This window comes from Procambarus clarkii, chromosome 92 (genome assembly GCF_040958095.1).
Source record: "Procambarus clarkii isolate CNS0578487 chromosome 92, FALCON_Pclarkii_2.0, whole genome shotgun sequence".
Taxonomy (NCBI): Eukaryota; Metazoa; Arthropoda; class Malacostraca; order Decapoda; family Cambaridae; genus Procambarus; species Procambarus clarkii.
In genome coordinates, this window is record NC_091241.1 from 3,269,186 (window position 1) to 3,291,369 (window position 22,184).

The 22,184-nt window shown below is 49.1% G+C and overlaps 1 protein-coding gene across 3 annotated transcripts in view; it reads left to right on the forward strand.

The window, feature by feature from the left end:
- Positions 1-22,184, forward strand: part of LOC123775197 (nascent polypeptide-associated complex subunit alpha, muscle-specific form) — a 193,414-nt gene that overhangs the window by 158,314 nt on the left and 12,916 nt on the right. For all 3 annotated transcript variants that reach the window (XM_045770174.2, XM_069319138.1, XM_069319139.1), the window contains exon 3: positions 14,221-14,371. In XM_045770174.2, coding sequence (XP_045626130.2) covers positions 14,221-14,371 — 151 coding nt within the window. The remainder of the gene's footprint in view (positions 1-14,220; positions 14,372-22,184) is intronic.

Below are 22,184 nucleotides of genomic sequence, written 5' to 3' on the forward strand. Positions count from 1 at the left end.
GTCAGCTGTTCTGTTAGGATCTAGGTCGTAGCTCAGTCGATTAAGGCAGTGTCTGGGATGCTCCCGGACGCAGGTTCGAATCTTCGTCACGGCCCATGTTCATTTGTTCTGTTAGGTGTGTGAACTATAACTTAGAATAGTTCCCATTGAATGTTTGTAACCTTCATGTTTATTTTGTCCAGGTTTGTCCTCTTATTAATAAAACTGAATTTATTGATAATAATAATAATAATAATAATTTTTATTTAGGTAAGGTACATACATAGAGATTTTACAAAGTTTGTTGGGTTAATAGATAGAGCTAGTACATACAATGCCTAAAGCCACTATTACGCAAAGCGTTTCGGGCAGGTGAATAGCCCCCCCCCCCTTTTTTGTTTGATCATTGTTTTCTTTAGACCTATTAAGAGTATTGATGTTAGTGAGCAGGGGAGCCGGTGGCTGAGTGGACAGAACACTGGACGCGTGATCCTGTGGTCCCGGGTTCGATCCCGGGCGTCGGCGAGAAACAATGGGCAGAGTTTCTTTCACCCTGATGCCCCTAGCAGTAAATAGGTACCTGGGAGTCAGCTGTCACGGGCTGCTTCCTAGGGGTGGAGGCCTGGTCGAGGACCGGGCCGCGAGGACACTAAGCCCCGAAATCATCATCTCCTCAAGATAGTTTGGCCTTCTCTGTGATCCGAGTATGTGGTATCCGAGAGTTGTTCTTCATTGTTCGTGAAGAACAGCTCGAGAATATTTACCTTCTAGTTTGGCTCTTATATTGGTGAGGGAAAATGTCACGGAAAGGTAGTTTTATGTCCTGTTGATTTCCTGGTATAAGTGTTTGCTGTTATCCATCTTAGACTGGACACGGGGTGACGTCTCAGGAGGTGGAGGGGCGGGAGGTGAGTGGAGGCGCTGTAATGAAGGCAGGCACAGCACAGGCTACAATAAAGGCATGATACAAGAGGTGATGGTAGGCAGGGCTCACCATAGCCCGTGCTACTTGCCCCGCTCCTGTGCCAGGTAAGTCCACTACGGGCTCACCATAGCCCGTGCTGCTTGGAACTTGTTCCGAGTAGCTGAATCTATAACAACAACAGGTGATGGTAGGTCAACGGGTCGTAGCGAAGACACCACCAATAATACTGGCCAGGTGGTGGGAGTTGTGGGAAGGAAGGCACTGTACAATACAAGACTGTAGCCTCTACTGTATCCTGAGCTTTAACCTAACCCAGCACACACACACACACACACACACACTCCACACACCTCGCCTCACATCCATCTCACTTCAGTTGGAGTCAAAATGCCTGCCACTAATCCATTTCTCTTGTCACATTAGCGAGGGGGGCATTGATTCCTGGAAACAACAAAGTTCCTTTCCCCCCATCTTCCCTGGTGCCTCCTTCCACCCCCCACCCCCCCCCTCGTCCAACAGAGAGGGGAGGGGGGGCGGGCGTGTAGTGGAGTACACATTAGTGGGATCAATAAGTGATCCAGCAGACTATTGTACCAGTCTTGCCCACCACACGTGGTCAGTCTTGCCCACCACACGTGGTCAGTCTGGCCGGAGCATCTGTACTCGCCTAGTTGTGTTTGCGGGGGTTGAGTTCTGGCTCTTGCCCACCACACGTGGTCAGTCTTGCCGGAGCACATGTACTCGCCTAGTTGTGCTTGCGGGAGTTGAGCTCTGGCTCTTTGGTCCCGCCTCTCAACCGTCAATCAACAGGTGTACAGATTCCTGAGCCTACTGGGCTCTATCATATCTACATTTGAAACTGTGTATGGAGTCAGCCTCCACCACATCACTGCCTAATGCATTCCATTTGTCAACCACTCTGACACTAAAAATGTTCTTTCTAATATCTCTGTGGCTCATTTGGGCGCCCCCCCCCCCTCTGTGTGAGGGGGGAGAGGTAGGGGGAGACGGGGGACAGGGTTATAAACCTATAACAACTATTGACGGCAAACATTTTCACAAAACAAGTATAGGATTATAGTTGAGATAATTGCTATACGCTAATTATTAATCACAAGTGTGTGTGTGTGTGTGTGTGTGTGTGTGTGTGTGTGTGTGTGTGTGTGTGTGTGTGTGTGTACTCACCTAGTTGTACTCACCTAGTTTGTTGTGTGTGTGTGTGTGTGTACTCACCTAGTTGTACTCACCTAGTTTGTTGTGTGTGTGTGTGTGTGTGTGTGTGTGTGTGTGTGTGTGTGTGTGTGTGTGTGTGTGTGTGTGTGTGTGTGTGTGTGTTATAGTGGAGTTAGAAAGTACTTGTATTACAAATGTACACGTTGTAACATTTCATTTATTTGAGTATTATCGATCTGCTGTGTTGGGGAAGGGAGGGGGGGGGGGGCGTGGGGGTGGGGGAAGCAGAGTCCAGACACCCCCTCCCCCCACCCACTAGATTCCCCTCCCCCATGCACCTCCCTTCGTTCATGACATCAGCGGGTGGCTCCCCACCCTCTGTGGATTTCCCCTGTCCTGGGAAGACGGGCCAGGATGTCCCCCCCCCCCCCATGGAAGTGTCCACACCATGGAGGTGGTCACCATGGAGGTGGTCACCATGGTGGTGGTCACCATGGCAAGATTTGTGGTGCAGCTTGCAATGGTTGCCACCAATTGTGAGCCCTAACCTCCCTAGCCCTCGTGCATGCACTCAACCACTCCTCCCACGTACTCAGTCACACACTCGAAAATGCACTCTAGCAAGTACTCACCCAAGTACTCACTTACTCAAGGATGAACGTTTAAATGCTTTGAGGGGACACAAAGATCAGTGAGAAGTATCCATAGATGTAGAGTTAATTGTAAGGGTGTGGTTTACATGTGGTGGTGTACCTGGAGTGTACCTGAAGTATGACTCGAGAGTCTGGCCAGACTCTTGTCAGGCCTCCAGGGGGTGAAGGCCTGGTCGAGGACCGGGCCGCGGGGACACTAAGCCCCGAAATCATCTCAAGATATACCCCCACCACCACCGCCACCCTGCCCCTGGTTTACGTTTCACTGCCTGGCTGGCATCCTGGCACCACTCGTCTAACAACCTGGTTGACAAGACCACTAACTAGGCGTCCTGGCCAGAGACCGGGTCATGGGGTCCTCGGAACCACCTCAAGGCGCCCGTAATTTGGATGCTCCCCTGTTAGTATCTAATTGACCACTTCGTGTAGGATTTGTAGTAGAAATTATTATTGGTGCTCGTTTTCTATGTAGCTCCTCGTTTTCTGTGTCGTTACTATGTTTTTTGTGTAGTTTGCCCTGGATCCTTTTGTGGAAAACTGTCTAACATGAGGTCACGTGTCTAACATGAGGTCACGTGTCTAACATGAGGTCACGTGTCTAACATGAGGTCACGTGTCTAACATGAGGTCACGTGTCTAACATGAGGTCACGTGTCTAACATGAGGTCACGTGTCTAACATGAGGTCACGTGTCTAACATGAGGTCACGTGTCTAACATGAGGTCACGTGTCTAACATGAGGTCACGTGTCTAACATGAGGTCACGTGTGAATAATCTCTTCAGAGCCCTTGGTGTTTACTTGGGCCTATTAACCTCTTGGAGAGTTAATGAAGCCACCACAATAACTTGGAGGAACTCTTTAGCCCTGAACATAATCCAGGACTACAGTAAACCAAATTTATATATATACTTGGAAGTGGGTAAACCTCAGTGTGTATACCTCTCGTCAGATCGTGATGACCCCTTGATAGATTTGCCTTCAACCACTGAGGCCCAACCACTTGGGCTGGACGGTATAGCGACGGTCTCGCTTCACGCAGGACGGCGTTCAATCCCTGACCGTCCAAGTGGTTGGGCACCATTCCTTCCCCTCTGTCCCATCCTAAATCCTTATCCTGACCCCTTTAAAGTGCTATATAGTAGTAATGGCTTGGCGCTTTCGCCCTGATAATTTCCTCCAGCCACTGAGGAAATCATCCCAGACCTTCACATCCAGTGATGAACTGAAAAGAAATATAATGCCTCGACTTATACATTGCACAAACTGTGTATAAGGCAGTTTTTGTACCGTTTTGTGTACCATATGTACCGTGCATAGTAAGACATGAACTTGGTACAAGCCGTCAAGGAGTATTTGAAAGTTTTATTTGAATAAATGAGGTATTAACTGAGATCTAATTAAGTTATTGTGGAAATCAGATGGATTAATTGACGACTATTCAAAAGTGGTTACCAGCGAGAGGTTACCGCGATGTTGTCCGTACCAGCGAGAGATTACCACGACGATGTCCGTACCAGCGAGAGATTACCACGACGATGTCCGTACCAGCGAGAGATTACCACGACGATGTCCGTACCAGCGAGAGATTACCACGACGATGTCCGTACCAGCGAGAGATTACCACGACGATGTCCGTACCAGCGAGAGATTACCACGACGATGTCCGTACCAGCGAGAGATTACCACGACGATGTCCGTACCAGCGAGAGATTACTGCGACGATGTCCGTACCAGCGAGAGATTACCACGACGATGTCCGCACCAGCGAGAGATTACCACGACGATGTCCGTACCAGCGAGAGATTATGTCCGTACCAGCGAAAGATTGCCACATTCCAGAAACAAAGGATACAGACACAGTGGCCGATAATTCTCGGATGACCTTTAACCTATGCCATTATCTCTCTTGACACCAACTCTTAATCCCCTTCCCCAACCACCTCCCCTCTGTTTCCTAATTCATCTTCCCCCCCCCCCTCCCTCCTTCCTCTTGCCCCCATGGCCTCCCTTTTCTCTTTCCTCATCTCCCTCTTTCACCCCACCTCCCCCCTCCCCCCTCCCCCCCACGTCCCCCCTCCCCCCCACGTCCCCCCTCCCCCCCATTTCCCCCCTCCCCCCCACTTCCCCCCTTCACCCCCACTTCCCCCCTTCACCCCCACTTCCCCCCTTCACCCCCACCTCCCCCTTCCCCCCCACTTATTACCGTCAACATTCAGGATCACACAGGGTATCAGGAGTTTAAATTAGGACTTCGCTCCTTTCAGTGCTCTTGTTAAAGCGTCGAGGATGAAGCACATTCTCCCCAAATGAAATTTTCTTCTTTGTGGGAGGGAGGCGAGTTGCCTTCTCGCTTGTAAGAGGGAAAATAGATTACATTTTTCTGTTCCTTTGTGTAGTTTTATTTCCAGAGAGTTTTGGCTTGTGAAAGATTGTGGGTTGTGGGAGAGCATGGGCTGCGGGGGTTCGCTTGAGAGGGAGGGAAATGGTGGGAGGGATAGAGTGAAGGGGATAGGTGATGAAAGGAGAAAGGGGAGTTGGAGAAGGTGGTGAAGAAGAGGGGGGGGGGGGGATAGAGAGGAGCAGGAGGAGGAAGAGGAAGATTAGGAAGACGTGTAATAGAGGATAGCAGAGAAAACTAGTGTTAGTGGCAGAGAGGACGAGAGGAGGAGGATAGAGGCCAGTGAGAGGGAGGGATGAAGAGTGATGAAGGTCAGGCAGGGAAAGAAAGAGAAGATAAGGGGGTCTGGACAAAGGCGGCGATGAGGAATGTCCACCTTTTGTGACGCCAAGCTGGTAAGAAAGGGGGGGGGGAGGTGGTCTGGGGGGGCATATGGCATTGAAATTGAAATTGAAATAAGTTTGAGGTAAAATACACAAAAGGGATGAGGTAGCTCAAGCTATTCTCACCCCGTTCAGTACATCGTGTTAATACATACATATACACACATCACAAACAATAAACATATTACCAAACATTCTGAGAGAGAAACATATACATTTCCTACATATGGCATGATCAGGGGGGGATATATAACCTTGGGAATAACACCATTTTGCTTGGAAATAAGAGAGGAAAAAGGCAAATTGAGAAAATTAAAAATAATCGACATGTAAATATAAATATTTAGGAAGAGAGGGAGAGCCACCTTTAGGTGCAAGGAACGTCACTGGACCAGGGGAGGGAGGAGGACCTTCAGGTGATGGCAGGTCCCAGTTACACGACGGTAATGATGGCTGACGGCTGATGGTTCCTCAAGTTCTGAATGGCTCTTAGAGGATCGGTGGTTATAATATCATTAGTACTGTGATTGATAGGCAGGTTAAAGAGTTATTTCAATGTGTGGAGTTAAAACCCATTAAGGCGAGTTTATTGGGCGGCGCTACTTATCCTGTGGGTGGACACACCGCCATAGTGACAGTATTGGGCACCGTCACTCATCCTGTGAGTGGACACACCGCCATAGTGACAGTATTGGGCAGCGTCACTCATCCTGTGAGTGGACACACCGCCATAGTGACAGTATTGGGCGGCGCTACTTATCCTGTGAGTGGACACACCGCCATAGTGACAGTATTGGGCAGCGCCACTCATCCTGTGAGTGGACACACCGCCATAGTGACAGTATTGGGCAGCGCCACTCATCCTGTGAGTGGACACACCGCCATAGTGACAGTATTGGGCAGCGTCACTCATCTTGTGAGTGGACACACCGCCATAGTGACAGTATTGGGCAGCGCCACTCATCCTGTGAGTGGACACACCGCCATAGTGACAGTATTGGGCAGCGCCACTCATCCTGTGAGTAATAAGCATGCCGACAGGCAGAAGACTGTCTTCTCCAGTGCCCAAGTTTAAAAAAATATCGATTTAACTGACCGTGAACAGTTAGTTGCACGGTACACAGTTGTGACGTGAAGGTGGTAGAGGGAAGGAGGGAGGGGTGTCAGGTGTGGAAGGGAGGGGAGGGAGGGGTGTCAGGTGTGGAAGGGAGGGGAGGGAGGGGTGTCAGGTGTGGAAGGGAGGGGGGAGATGGTCTCAGGTGTGGAGGGGAGGGGGAAGAAAAGGGTTGTGGTGAGGGCGGGTATTTCCTTATGACGGGGCATCTACCCCCCACCCCCTCACCCCCTACCCCCGTCTTTATTTTCCTACCCCATCATTTTTCCTGATGTCTCATCCTTCTTACATCCCATTTCCTTTCTTCCCCCATCTCTCACTCCCCAATCCTCTACCCTCACTTCTACTCTAATACATAATACGTCAATATATATTTAGTACTGAGCAATGTTTGCAGCGGTGTTGGCAGTCTTGAGACGTTGTGTAGCATGCAGAGGAAACCTTGTGTGCTGTTGACATAAGCATAGACTTGAGTATCAAGGACCCACGCCACTGTCTCTCCTCCTCCACTCGACCAATACCCATACTCGAGGTAGACGTTCCAAGTGACCCCGTGTGCTGGTGGACGGTATCCCAAGTGACCCCGTGTGCTGGTGGACGGTATCCCAAGTGACCCCGTGTGCTGGTGGACGGTATCCCAAGTGTCCCCGTGTGCTGGTGGACGGTATCCCAAGTGTCCCCGTGTGCTGGTGGACGGTATCCCAAGTGTCCCCATGTGCTGGTGGACGGTATCCCAAGTGTCCCCATGTGCTGGTGGACGGTATCCCAAGTGTCCCCATGTGCTGGTGGACGGTATCCCAAGTGTCCCCGTGTGCTGGTGGACGGTATCCCAAGTGTCCCCGTGTGCTGGTGGACGGTATCCCAAGTGTCCCCGTGTGCTGGTGGACGGTATCCCAAGTGTCCCCGTGTGCTGGTGGACGGTATCCCAAGTGTCCCCGTGTGCTGGTGGACGGTATCCCAAGTGTCCCCGTGTGCTGGTGGACGGTATCCCAAGTGTCCCCGTGTGCTGGTGGACGGTATCCCCAGTGTCCCCGTGTGCTGGTGGACGGTATCCCCAGTGTCCCCGTGTGCTGGTGGACGGTATCCCAAGTGATGTACAGTACCTGTTTATGCTCATCCCCAAATCGGTCTATATTCCAGATTTCAGTCATGCTAATGATGGGGAGAAAGGGCTAAGCCAATATGACAGTTTAACGCACAGAAAGGCATACGAGGACTACGAGCTGGGATAGGACGGAAGGAACGGTGCCTTACCACTTGGACCGTCAGGGATCGAACGCTGAACTGCCAAAAAAGTAGGTCGTAGGTCGACCAGTCCAAGTGGTTGGGTAGATGTCGCTCAAGCTTTGGTGAATTTTGGAGGAGACAACCCCCGTTAGTGGGGTGCAATATTCCACCCTAGAGAGAACAGTTGTCTTAGAGTATCATCGGTATGGCTTCTCCTACCTTGAGGCTACCTTGAGGTGCTTCCGGGGCTTAGTGTCCCCGCGGCCCGGTCGTCGACCAGGCCTCCTGGTTGCTCTCGACCAGGCCTCTCTTCTCTGAAAGTTTCTTGTTGTCCAACCTGTCAATTCTCCTGCAGTTGTGACAGCTGCTTCATTTAAAATTATAGTATTCCCACATGATTACTCCCAAATCTTCTATATTGGTTTTTTCTTTCAATTGTGTGATTTGACCAATTTATGTGGTTTCCGTTTTTATATTTTCGTTTTATCCACAACGCAGGAACTTGGCTTCATTGATCATAATGTATTACTCTTTTGTGTGGCCCAGAGAGCCGGTCGGCCGAGCGGACAGCACGCTGGACTTGTGATCCTGTGGTCCCGGGGTCAATCCCAGGCGCCGGCGAGAAACAATGGGCAGAGTTTCTTTCACCCTATGCTCCTGTTACCTAGCAGTAAAATAGGTACCTGGGTGTTAGTCAGCTGTCACGGGCTGCTTCCTGGGGGTGGAGGCCTGGTCGAGGACCGGGCCGCGGGGACACTAAAAGCCCCGAAATCATCTCCAGATAACCTTGACTAGAAACTAGATATAGTTTTCTTTAACGGGTGCCCGACCAACCGGGCTCTGGTGGATATGTATTCGTGCGGGGGTTGAGCTCTGCTCTTTCGGCCCGCCTCTCAACTGTCAATAAACTGTAACTACTATTTCCCCATGTAATAATAATAATAATAATAATTTTTATTTAGGCAAGGGTACATACATAAAGAGATTTTACAAAGTTTGTTGGCTTTATAGATAGGAGCTAGTACATACAATGCCTAAAGCCACTATTACGCAAAGCGTTTCGGGCAGGATTGTGTTGTGTGTGATCTTATTTCTTAATACACAACGATTGTTAGTGGTATTGGTCTGTCACGCAGGACAGAGGGTCATATATAAGACAATTTGGTATTCTCCAATTGAAGTGTTGGTCTTCAGTTGCTGACAGTCGTAGTTGCTCACAATTTCTTGTGTGAGGGACAAAGTTTGAATTAATGTTGACATTTGAACATAGTGATATGGTTGAATTATGATACCTATAAGAGTGAATCTATAATAATAAACATCTAATTTATTAACTGCCTTGTTAAATTGTCGTTAATTGTGATCCCTAGATCTTGCTTATCTTGAGGTTATCTTGAGATGATTTCGGGGCTTTAGTGTCCCCGCGGCCTCGACCAGGCCTCCACCCCCAGGAAACAGCCCGTGACAGCTGACTAACACCCAGGTACCTATTTTACTGCTAGGTAACAGGAGCATAGGGTGAAAGAAACTCTGCCCATTGTTTCTCGCCGGCGCCCGGGATCGAACCCAGAACCACAGGATCACAAGTCCAGTGTGCTGTCCGCTCGGCTCCCTCTAGCTAGTGTAAGCTAGAGTGGAGAGCACTCTACTGGCTCAAGATGATGACGTAATGATTCTTGACTCTATGATTTACATACTGTTATGTGGTAACCACAGATAATATTGTGGTACACACAAATTCCATTCCTTGGCTTATAAATAACTCGTGAATGGCTGTTGGAAGCACTGTCTACCACTTTCTCTCTCTCCTTCCATTTTCTCTCATTCTAAACTTTATCTTTCTCCTGACCACTCTTCCTCACTCCTCCCTTCCACCTCCCTCATTCTATATGAATTTTCTTTTCCTTCTCTAATTTCAGATACGTTACAATGGTGCTGTTAAATTCTCTTTCTCTCTCTCATTCTCTCTCTCATTCTCTCTCTCGTTCTCTCTCTCTCTCTCTCGTTCTCTCTCTCTCTCTCGTTCTCTCTCTCTCTCTCGTTCTCTCTCTCTCGTTCTCTCTCTCTCTCGTTCTCTCTCTCTCTCGTTCTCTCTCTCTCTCGTTCTCTCTCTCTCTCGTTCTCTCTCTCTCTCGTTCTCTCTCTCTCTCGTTCTCTCTCTCTCTCGTTCTCTCTCTCTCTCGTTCTCTCTCTCTCTCGTTCTCTCTCTCTCTCGTTCTCTCTCTCTCTCGTTCTCTCTCTTTCGTTCTCTCTCTCTTTCGTTCTCTCTCTCTTTCGTTCTCTCGGCAATGCATGGAAAGAGGGGGGGGGGAGGGAAGGGGGGGGGGGGGAGGGAAGGGGGGAGGGAAGTCAATAAATGGAATACAATGAAAGAAAATCCGTCGTATCCTCCGTCACCTTGTCACTGTTAATCAAGGCATAAATCACACGCCATATAATTGAACTATACGGAGGGAAGGTAGCAGGCGGCGGCCAGGAGGCGAAGCCTGCAGAGCTAGACGTCACTTGGGGTGGTGGTGGGTAAGCTGAGTTAGGTAAGGAGAGAGGCAGCGGGGAGTGTGGGGGTCTTGGAGGATGAGTCACCATTACTGACTCACCCGGCGTCATCTCCACCTTCCGTCTTAGTAAACACCCCCCTCCCCTCACTCCTCACCATCCCCCTCACTCCTCACCATCCCCCTCACTCCTCACCATCCCCCCCCCTCCCCCTCACTCCTCACCATCCCCCTCACTCCTCACCATCCCCCCCCTCCCCCTCACTCCTCACCATCCCCCTCACTCCTCACCATCCCCCCCCTCCCCTCACTCCTCACCATCACAATATCTTTAATTCCACCCCTTCTAGGCCCCCCCCCCTTACTTCCCTCTCCCCTTCCCTTACTTCCCTCTCTCCCTCCCTTACTTCCCTCTCTCCCTCCCACTCACCCTACCACCCCCTCCCAACAGGTCTTGCCCCCTCCCCCTCCCCCCAGGTCTTGCCCCCTCCCCCTCCCCCCCAGGTCTTGCCCCCTCCCCCTCCCCCCAGGTCTTCCCCTGCCCCAGGTCTTGCCCCCTCCCCCCAGGGCACAGTTGATGTTGACCAGTCTTCCTGTTGACTGCACTTCCTTCCTGTCTGGCTAGCCTCTGGGACATTCCTCGCTGCCAGTGGTGCAATGTGCACCTGGAGGAGGGCGGGGGCGTGGTGCAGGCTACAGTTACTCTACCTGGCAGGGGGAGGTGGTGACGGGGGGGGGAGCTTTGGTGACGGGGAAGGGGGAGGTGGCCTACTCTGGTATGGGGTGGGGGGGGAGCGTTATTAATCGAAGCGTTACTAATAAGACACCTGGTGTTGGTGTTCAGTTATATCTTGCTCTGGTTAGGCCCCATTTAGATTATGCAGTTCAGTCTTAGTCGCCGTACTATAGAATGGATATACATTCACTAGAACGCGTCCAGCGTAGGATGACTAAGTTAATCCCTCAAATTAGAAACCTGTCATATGAAGATTGACAGCTTAAATTACATTCTCTAGAAAGGCGAAGAGTTAGGGGCGACATGATAGAGGTTTACAAGTGGATCAATGGACATAACAATGGGAATATTAATAGGTATTAAACGTATCAACACAAGACAGAACACGAAACAATGGACATAAATTAGATAAGTTTAGATTTAGGAAAGACCTGGGTAAACAAATGAACAAATCCACAAAGGCCAAGATGAGGGTTCGAACCTACGTCTGAGAAAATCCCAGACGCTGCACAATTTTTGTACCATTGTGACCTGGGTAAACACTGGTTCAGTAACAAGGTTGTTGATTTGTGGAACCAATTACCGTGTAGCGTGGTGAAGGTGGGGTCCCTTGATTGTTTCTAACGTGGGGTTGGACATGTATATGAGTGGGATTGGGTGGTTATAAATAGGAGCTGCCTCGTATGGGTCAATAGGTCCTCTACAGTTACCTTTATTCTTATTTCTTATTACTGTGGGCCAGTCTGCAGTCGGGTTGACTGCAAAACCCTGGTTGGGCTCCGGTTCGGGGCCTCTATAACCTCCCAGAGAACTCTGTAGAGTTCCGGGTTGGTCAACTTTTGTACCATCGTGGCAGAGTCAGTTAAGACAGGCATCTGGGAATCACCAGAACGCAAGTTCAAGTCCCTCCATTGCCTCAAAATGATTTTCATTCATGTGTAACCTACGCTTGAAACACTCCAACGCCCCCATGTCTATTATACCATTCCATGTTGCCAGGCAAATGGGTCTATTAATCTGCAAACCTATTCTCAAACCAGTATTTACCCAGGTCTTTTCTGAATTTAAACTTATCCAATCTGTGTTCATTCTTTAGTGTTCTATTTCAATGGCATCCATCTGTGTTTTGAATATTATGAATATTTTGAGAGCACTTAGGAACCTCTACATCAATCCTAAATGACGTCTTTGTTTACATTTCAAACAAAGTATGAGCTTGGGAACTTCTCAACCCGAGTATGATAATGTTGTACACAACTTCGTAACGTTTCCGAACACACAAACTTATGACGTCTTTGTTTACATCTAATGAGTGAGACAAGATGTGGATGTGTGTGGGGGGGGGGGGGGCTCCGGGTGACTCGAGCGTTATCAGGACGACGGCGGCCATTGTCAACCTTATCGTTATTTGCCAACAACAGTGAGATAACAGCCTGCTGATTATGTCTTTTATCAAGGTATAACACCCCCCCCCCCTCTCAGTGTAGGGGTGTTCCACCACCCTTGTGTGTTCCCACTGTCCAGTGTTGGTGTTCGAGCATAGATTCGAGGTTTCGAACCTCGAAACCTTGAACCTCGAACCTCGAACCTTGTTATCTGCCGAGTGTTCCAGCCCGTCCTCCAAACAACAGCCCGTCCTCCAAACAAAGATCCAAAAGTGATTCCATGCACCCGCCAAACCCCCTGTTTATGAATGAAAAGCGGTTTACACACTACTCACAACTGCTGACGTTCGAACATATCCGGAACAAGTGCTTCACTGACGAATTTTGTTCGAATCACAACGCTATAAATGCTTCACCCACGTACTACAAATACAAATAATCGCCAACAGAACCTAAACACCTAACTTAACCTATACCTATATATGCACAATATGCATATATATTATAATATTAATTTATATTTGAGAAATCTTCCAATTTGAATGAACAGGATGTAAAAAATTATGAATACGTCTGTGGGGTCGACCGCTGGATGTAATGGACTTGAGTCGAGGACGGGTTGCAGCGTTCCCAGACGCGTCTGGGAACGCTCAACACATGGGTTCGATTCCTTATCAAGGCCCTTGTGGATTTGTTCATTAATATTATGATCTAGTTATCATAGAGGGAAGCTTTATACCGGGTGTTTAGCCTGTTCTCTTAGTGTGCCACAACGTACAAAATCCACCGTTCGAACCAGGCCAGAAACGCACTGACCCAATCTGCCGAGACACAGAAAACGTGAATATTTGTGAGCCGTTGCTGTTCAGTTTCTTTCACCCTATGCCCCTGTTACCTAGCAGTAAAATAGGTACCTGGGTGTTAGTCAGCTGTCACGGGCTGCTTCCTGGGGGTGGAGGCCTGGTCGAGGACCGGGCCGCGGGGACACTAAAAAACCCCGAAATCATCTCAAGATAACCTCAAGATAAGATAACCACAGTACGTTGGTGACCATAGCGTTCTGTAACGAAAGAATGGATTACAGTAGACAGTTATTGATATCAATTTATATAATGTAACTGTGACACCTTTGATCCCCCATCCTGGTATAATTTAGAGGTGACTTCCCGGAGAATATAATGCCTAATCTATGGCTTAGCGTATACAAGATGGTTCCACAAACCTTGTTATGTAACCCCTAACACTATATACGGTCTTAGGATGTATTAGCTTAGGTTTAATTAGGCTGGGTTAGGTGTTAAAATCCGTCTGCCAACCGTATTGTGTGTGATGGTAATGTAAGTTACCTAACTCGTTCTTTTTAATGTTGGTGCTTTTCAGTCTGCCGGTTTGTTGACAAAGTCTACTGACGTACACATACCGTGAATGACACGTTTGGAGTGTGCTAGCTTTTCTTTAGAAGACTTTAATGCTGGTGTTACCCCTTAATGTTTCCTTTAGAAAATGTCGAATCTTCATACGTTTTCTGTTAGTTTTCTTATGTTTTCTCTGGGTAACTCGCGTAAAGCTATTCCCGGACCCTTTTTTTCCTCACTGTCATACCGATATTGACTAAATTATATTGAATTTATTTGTTAAACTAAATATCACATTATTCCTAAAACAGCTAATCATTAACCAATAAATTATAGACTATTTTTGGTGTTGGTACAGAATATCTATATCTAATCATTCTACTTCTCCCGAACAGCTGAGCATATCTTTCGACGATGCGCTGACCTCGACGTTTGAGTACCCGAGCGAGCTGTTCCTGCTGGCGGAGGCTGGCCTGCTGCCCCTCGACCCCCCTGCTGCTGCTCCCACCCCTCCAACCTCCGCCGAGGCTGCCAACATTACGTCAGGTATGACAACATTCTTGTAAGATTCTCTCTCCCATCTTCCCCCTCTGTCTTGTATCAGTCTCAGAGTTCTGGGCCCAGGAGTTATAAAGCACTTGAACATCCATTTACGAAATCTGTGCATCTTTACTTAATCACGGCGGCTTTGTTTACATTTATTAAGCAGTTTATGAGCTTAGAATATATTTACAACCCTGGGTTATTATTATGCACAACCTCGTAGTGCCTCAGATCTCATAAACTGTTTAATAAAACGAAACCTGTGCATCTTTCCTTAGTGGGTGTGTAAATGCTTGTTGAATCCTTGCCCTGCCTTGCTCTTTTCGTATCACGTGATGAGAGAGTGTATCTGCATGAATTACTTTTGGGTTGGTTTATTTGATGCAGATACGTTCTCACATCTAAGGGGAAAGGAAAATAGTCTTAAGGAAATCTGGCAATCGATCTTCCGGGCCCTCTTCCGCTCTTCCTTGTCCTCTCGGTAGCAAGTGCCAGTTTAGCGTCATTTGATGGTCAGTTGGTATCCAGGAAGGTTACGTCTAAGTGTGGCGAGCTTGGCAACTGGTGACACAGGCAGGTTTGACCTAGATATTGTTCACACCCAAAAGAAAAAGAAAAAAAAGCCGCTTAATTTGCAAATGAATGCATCATTTAGTTTCCCTGGGCTTGAGAGGTGAGGCTTTTGTCACGTAAAGGTAAAGGGAGCCGGTCGGCCGAGCGGACAGCACGCTGCACTTGTGATCCTGTGGTCCTGGGTTCGATCCCAGGCGCCGGCGAGAAACATTGGGCAGAGTTTCTTTCACCCTATGCCCCTGTTACCTAGCAGTAAAATAGGTACCTGGGTGTTAGTCAGCTGTCACGGGCTGCTTCCTGGGGGTGGAGGCCTGGTCGAGGACCGGGCCGCGGGGACACTAAAGCCCCGAAATCATCTCAAGATAACCTCAATATAACGTCATCACACCCACACTAGTCAGACAATGAGTGGCAATACCGTGGGTGAAGCTACAATGACCATCCCACACAGCAGAAAATGGAAAACCAGCTACATTTTGGTCCCTCCTGGAGCATTATAATGTCTTGTGATACGTCACGCACCTTCATAATGATCCAAGATGGACCCCAACGTCGTCGTTTCTCCATTTTCTAATGTGCGGTTTGGCAGTCACACGCACACTACATAAATATAAATGCATTAGGTCCACCTAATGTACTTTGGACCTGCCGTCTGTGTGCCTTGTCTACCTTGTGATTGCTCCGGGAATCATGTCCCCGCGGACCGGTCTCTGACCAGGTCCTGAGATTGGTGACCTGGTCAACCAAGCTGTTACTGGATGTATATTAACACACAATTGATGATGACATGCATCAAGCGACACGCCTCACCCTGCCAGAGAACATTACTTCTTGTTCTTATTTCCCATAAATGATGGCTACCTTGAGGTGCTTCCGGGGCTTAGTGTCCCCGCGGCCCGGTCGTCGACCAGGCCTCCGTGTATGATGTGTATATACTGGGCAGTGCGTGGCTGTCAGTGTCAACATCGAGCAGCAATTATGACAAGCAAGAGTAAGATGGCCAAGAAAAATATTATAATTAGTAATAATATTGACGAAGAAAGATTGAATATGTTCAGATATCTCAGTTTACCTGAAGGCTACCGTCTCCGTTTTCTTCTACACAGGAGGGTACAGGAGCAGACGACTGCTGACTCCTGTTAGCTGGCTGAGAGCTTTCCCTTCCCATAGCTCATGGTAAGCCTTACCCTACTAGTTTTACACACAGGAGGGTACAGGAGCAGACGACTGCTGACTCCTGTTAGCTGGCTGAGAGCTTTCCCTTCCCATAGCTCATGGTAAGCCTTACCCTACTAGTTTTACACACAGGAGGGTACAGGAGCAGACGACTGCTGACTCCTGTTAGCTGGCTGAGAGCTTTCCCTTCCCATAGCTCATGGTAAGCCTTACCCTACTAGTTTTACACACAGGAGGGTACAGGAGCAGACGACTGCTGGCTCCTGTTAGCTGGCTGAGAGCTTTCCCTTCCCATAGCTCATGGTAAGCCTTACCCTACTAGTTTTACACGCAGGGAGGGTACAGGAGCAGACGACTGCTGACTCCTGTTAGCTGGCTGAGAGCTTTCCCTTCCCATAGCTCATGGTAAGCCTCACCCTACTAGTTTTACACACAGGAGGGTACAGGAGCAGACGACTGCTGACTCCTGTTAGCAGGCTGAGAGCTTTCCCTTTCCATAGCTCATGGTAAGCCTTACCCTACTAGTTTTACCAGTAACACGGCCCACGAATCGTTTAACAACCAGGTCCCCAATTACTGCTTGAAGAACAAAGGCGAACGGTTAAAGATTGGCGCCTAGTTCCTATCGTGGCCAAGATACGAACCCACACCATACAGCTCGCGAAGCGTGGGGCTTAGTGCTACCAGTGCGCCAACAATGACTCTGAAGTCTCTACGACAGGGACAGGAAGCTGACAACTTGTCAAAAGCCCCATTATTCCTGATGATTTTTTCCAGCTGATAGTTGTATGTCCTGTTAGGCTTCACTGTACAGAGACGGTGGAATTAAAATGCAATTTACGGCTTTGTCACAAGTAAACACACCAGGATTGCACACCGGTGAGATGCCATCTGAAGACTACTCTCATTTAACTCTGAACTTTGTGAAAAATTATTCAGTAATTCAGTAATAAACGTACACATTATGCAGGCGATGAGTCACAATAACGTGGCTGAAGTATGTTGACCAGACCACACACTAGAAATTGAAGGGACGACGACGTTTCGGTCCGTCCTGGACCATTCTCAAGTCGAAACGTCGTCGTCCCTTCAATTTCTAGTGTGTGGTCTGGTCAACGTACACATTAGTTTATTTAAACTGCACTCATATAATTTTGAATTTCATATCGCTTTCGTTTGCAAATTAAGGTTTTTTTTTATCTTTAGGTAAGTGTTGAAGTATATGGAAATATATCCCCAGGATATTTTGTTGAATTTTGTTAAATGTTTTAATGTTTCATCATACGTTTATTATAAGTGATTTGCCAGTGTTTTTACAGTGGGAAACCTGCAATTCTGTGCATGTAAATGTCATATATATATACTCAGTAGTGGAGCACAAGCAGGCACACACACACACAGCCACTGTGCCAGGTAAGTTACGGGTTCACCATAACCCGTGCTACTTGGAACTTGTTCAGAGTAGCTGAATCTATAACAACAACTCAAGCAGCCATCCTGCCCTCTGGAAAGTTGTTTACAATTAATGTAATGCTGTGTCCTGTTTAATTCCCTCTCTTCTGTCAGAGCTCCATGTGTCTTTTGTGTGTATATATGTGACTTCTGTATTGGAACGACATTTGACGTTGTCTGACTCAAATGTAATATACAGTGTATATATGACTTTAGCTGTTTTCACCTCCCCTTGCCGGTTCAAGTTCACCAAACTCATATTTTAAGGATTAATTTTAAGGATTAATAATGACCAAACTGGTATTTATTAAGAAGTAATGATTAATAGACCAATATTACTTCCACCATCACCACATTTGGTATAAATATGTCGCGTTTTATAAAGTAGATGTTTAGGCCTAGTTGTTGTTATTAACGGTACATTAAGGCATTGGTGGTATCTGTTGTTAGTTTCGGGGATAACGTCCCTTGCAGCCCGGTTTTTGACCAGGCCTCATGGACCTAAGACTGATCTTCACCCAGGATACGACCCACTAAAGGGGCTAATTTCCTGGTGCGTATTGCAAGGTGAGTAGAGGCATGAGGTGTAAGGAAACTTAGCCAAAGGTGTAGCTCTGCCCGGGAGTTGAACGCGGGACTTTACTGTGATTTCATTGAACATATTTAGTGTGGTGTATCTGAAATTTCTCTCTCCCAGTCCTGTATATTCTCTCCCAGTCCTGTATATTCTCTCCCAGTCCTGTATATTCTCTCCCAGTCCTGTATTCTCTCTCCCAGTCCTGTATATTCTCTCCCAGTCCTGTATATTCTCTCCCAGTCCTGTATATTCTCTCCCAGTCCTTGTATATTCTCTCCCAGTCCTTGTATATTCTCTCCCAGTCCTGTATTCTCTCTCCCAGTCCTGTATTCTCTCTCCCAGTCCTGTATTCTCTCTCCCAGTCCTGTATTCTCTCTCCCAGTCCTGTATTCTCTCTCCCAGTCCTGTATTCTCTCTCCCAGTCCTGTATTCTCTCTCCCAGTCCTGTATTCTCTCTCCCAGTCCTGTATATTCTCTCTCCCAGTCCTGTATTCTCTCTCCCAGTCCTGTATTCTCTCTCCCAGTCCTGTATTCTCTCTCCCAGTCCTGTATTCTCTCTCCCAGTCCTGTATTCTCTCTCCCAGTCCTGTATTCTCTCTCCCATTACTGTATTATCATAGATGTATAGAGTATAATGATATTCCGAACTTGAGAATGCAATAATACGGGTCTCGTAATGCAGTTGGCTCCGTCCTCGACTCTGAAATGAGTATGCCGGTGGGACAGGAAATGGTTGGGCGCGTTTTTTATCACCTAATGCACCTGTTTACCTAGCAGTAAATACGTACCCCAGGAGTTATTGCTTGTTGTTGGGTTGTATCCCTCGTCTGGAGGGTCAGTAGTTTGACCTTTGGGGATACCTCAATACAAGCCGTTTGTGCAGGCGAGGAGTCACAATAACGTGGCTGAGATATGTTGACCAGACCACACACTAGAAGGTGAAGGGACGACGACGACGTTTCGGTCCGTCCTGGACCATTTTCAAGTCGATTGTGACCATTCTCAAGTCACAATCGACTTGAGAATGGTCCAAGACGGACCGAAACGTCGTCGTCCCTTCACTTTCTAGTGTGTGGTCTGGTCAACAAGCTATTAGTGTGTGTGTTTTTAGTGTGAGTAATGTATACGTTGCCTGTCCCCGACAAAGGGAACTATTGTTAGTTATAATAGCTTAAGAGTGTAAGCTATTAAGCTATTATAACTTAGCTAAAGAATGTAAGCCAACCAGCAAGTATACTCTAGTCCAGAACATAAATTAAAATATGCAGGCGATGAGTCACAATAACGTGGCTGAAGTATGTTGACCAGACCACACACTAGAAATTGAAGGGACGACGACGTTTCGGTCCGTCCTGGACCAATCACAATCGACTTGAGAATGGTCCAGGACGGACCGAAACGTCGTCGTCCCTTCAATTTCTAGTGTGTGGTCTGGTCAATAAATTAAAATATACTATTGCCAGATACATTGAGTTACCGTGAAAATTCACGTTTTCTACTTAACAGCTTAAAAGAAAACGTATCCTGCAAATGAAACTTTGGGGTAACTATAATATTGCGACGCGAGTTATACTCTTCTTTATAATACTCGTTATTTTTATCTTTATAATATTGTACTGTAGTATTTGACGATAATGTTGTTATGGATGGGTTGCATTCTGGAAAAAGTCAAGCGTTGACATATTGAATCTTTGAAGCCTTACGGACCTTGTGTACGATAGAGTACTTGGCTGTTCCTCTACCCATCTGTACAAAATATAGAGGTTATCTTGATGATTTCGGGGCTTTAGTGTCCCCGCGGCCCGGTCCTCGACCAGGCCTCCACCCCTAGGAAGCAGCCCGTGACAGCTGACTAACACCCAGGTACCTATTTTACTGCTTGGTAACAGGGAAATAGGGTGAAAGAAACTCTCCCCATTGTTTCTCCCCGGCGCCCGGGATCGAACCCGGGACCACAGGATCACAAGTCCAGCGTGCTGTCCGCTCGGCCGACCGGCTCCCTGGGGTGAGAATAGCTTGAGCTACCTCATCCCATTGTGTGTATTTTACCCCAATAAACTTATTTCAATTTCAAATCAAAATAGTCCAACAGCAATGTTAATAGTGCCGTGTACAGACAACATTGGGCTCCAGCTCCTGGTCTCTGTGACAAACTATGGCGTCACCGCCCGAGGTATGAGACAAATTACCGGGTATTATAGCAGACGAAAGATTGATAGATTGTTTAAAGTGTAGTCTAGACATAGGACTTTGGGTGGATATAAACAGGAGTCTCGTCTACGTCAATAGTTGATGCAGTTTCCTGTATACACAGGTTCTTATGTAGCATAGTTTCACATGTGTGGCTTGAGTGTTCAATGTTCAGCCATGTTATTGTAACGTGCTGTCTTCATAGGCTTTCTATAATCTATATATATATAGCTTTATAGCTTTCTATAATCTATGTATATATATTCTCGTGTGCTGTAAAGGTGCGTGTGAGTAGATGCCACTAGTAGACCGCTCTATGATAGTGTTGTACCAGAGGTTCTGGGGTGGTGTCCAGGCTTCCCAGCGCAAGTTCATACTGTTTTCCTAGTATGCTTCTCTAGTATTATTGTCTAGCATAATGAAGCAATAATATCAACAGAGTGGGTGTGTGTGTGTGTGTGTGTGTGTAGAGGGGTTGGGGGCGGCATGGGTGTGTGTGTGGAGGGGTTGGGGGGGTGTGTGGAGGGGTTGGGGGCGGCGTGGGTGTGTGTGGAAGGGTTGGGGGCGGCGTGTGTGTGTGTGTGTGTGTGGAGGGGTTGGGGGCGGCGTGTGTGTGTGTGTGTGTGGAGGGGTTGGGGGCGGCGTGGGGGGGTGTGTGGAGGGGTTGGGGGCGGCGTGGGTGTGTGTGGAGGGGTTGGGGGCGGCGTGGGGGTGTGTGTGGAGGGGTTGGGGGCGGCGTGGGGGTGTGTGTGGAGGGGTTGGGGGCGGCGTGGGGGTGTGTGTGGAGGGGTTGGGGGCGGCGTGGGGGTGTGTGTGGAGGGGTTGGGGGCGGCGTGGGTGTGTGTGGAGGGGTTGGGGGCGGCGTGGGTGTGTGTGGAGGGGTTGGGGGCAGCGTGGGGGTGTGTGGAGGGGTTGGGGAGGGTTGTGGAGGGGTTGGGGGCGGCGTGGGTGTGTGGAGGGGTTGGGGAGGGTTGTGGAGGGGTTGGGGGCGGCGTGGGTGTGTGTGGAGGGGTTGGGGGCGGCGTGGGTGTGTGTGGAGGGGTTGGGGGCGGCGTGGGTGTGTGTGGAGGGGTTGGGGGCGGCGTGGGTGTGTGTGTGTGTGGAGGGGTTGGGGGCGGCGTGGGTGTGTGTGGAGGGGTTGGGGGCGGCGTGGGGGTGTGTGTGGAGGGGTTGGGGGCGGCGTGGGTGTGTGTGTGGAGGGGTTGGGGGCGGCGTGGGTGTGTGTGGAGGGGTTGGGGGCGGCGTGGGTGTGTGTGGAGGGGTTGGGGGCGGCGTGGGTGTGTGTGTGGAGGGGTTGGGGGCGGCGTGGGTGTGTGTGGAGGGGTTGGGGGCGGCGTGGGGGTGTGTATGGAGGGGTTGGGGGCGGCGTGGGTGTGTGTGGAGGGGTTGGGGGCGGCGTGGGGGTGTGTGTGGAGGGGTTGGGGGCGGCGTGGGTGTGTGTGTGGAGGGGTTGGGGGCGGCGTGGGTGTGTGTGGAGGGGTTGGGGGCGGCGTGGGTGTGTGTGGAGGGGTTGGGGGCGGCGTGGGTGTGTGTGGAGGGGTTGGGGGCGGCGTGGGGGTGTGTGGAGGGGTTGGGGGCGGCGTGGGGGTGTGTGTGGAGGGGTTGGGGGCGACGTGTGTGTGTGTGTGGAGGGGTTGGGGGCGACGTGTGTGTGTGTGTGTGGAGGGGTTGGGGGCGGCGTGGGTGTGTGTGGAGGGGTTGGGGGCGGCGTGGGTGTGTGTGTGGAGGGGTTGGGGGCGGCGTGGGTGTGTGTGGAGGGGTTGGGGGCGGCGTGGGTGTGTGTGTGGAGGGGTTGGGGGCGGCGTGGGTGTGTGTGGAGGGGTTGGGGGCGGCGTGGGGGTGTGTGTG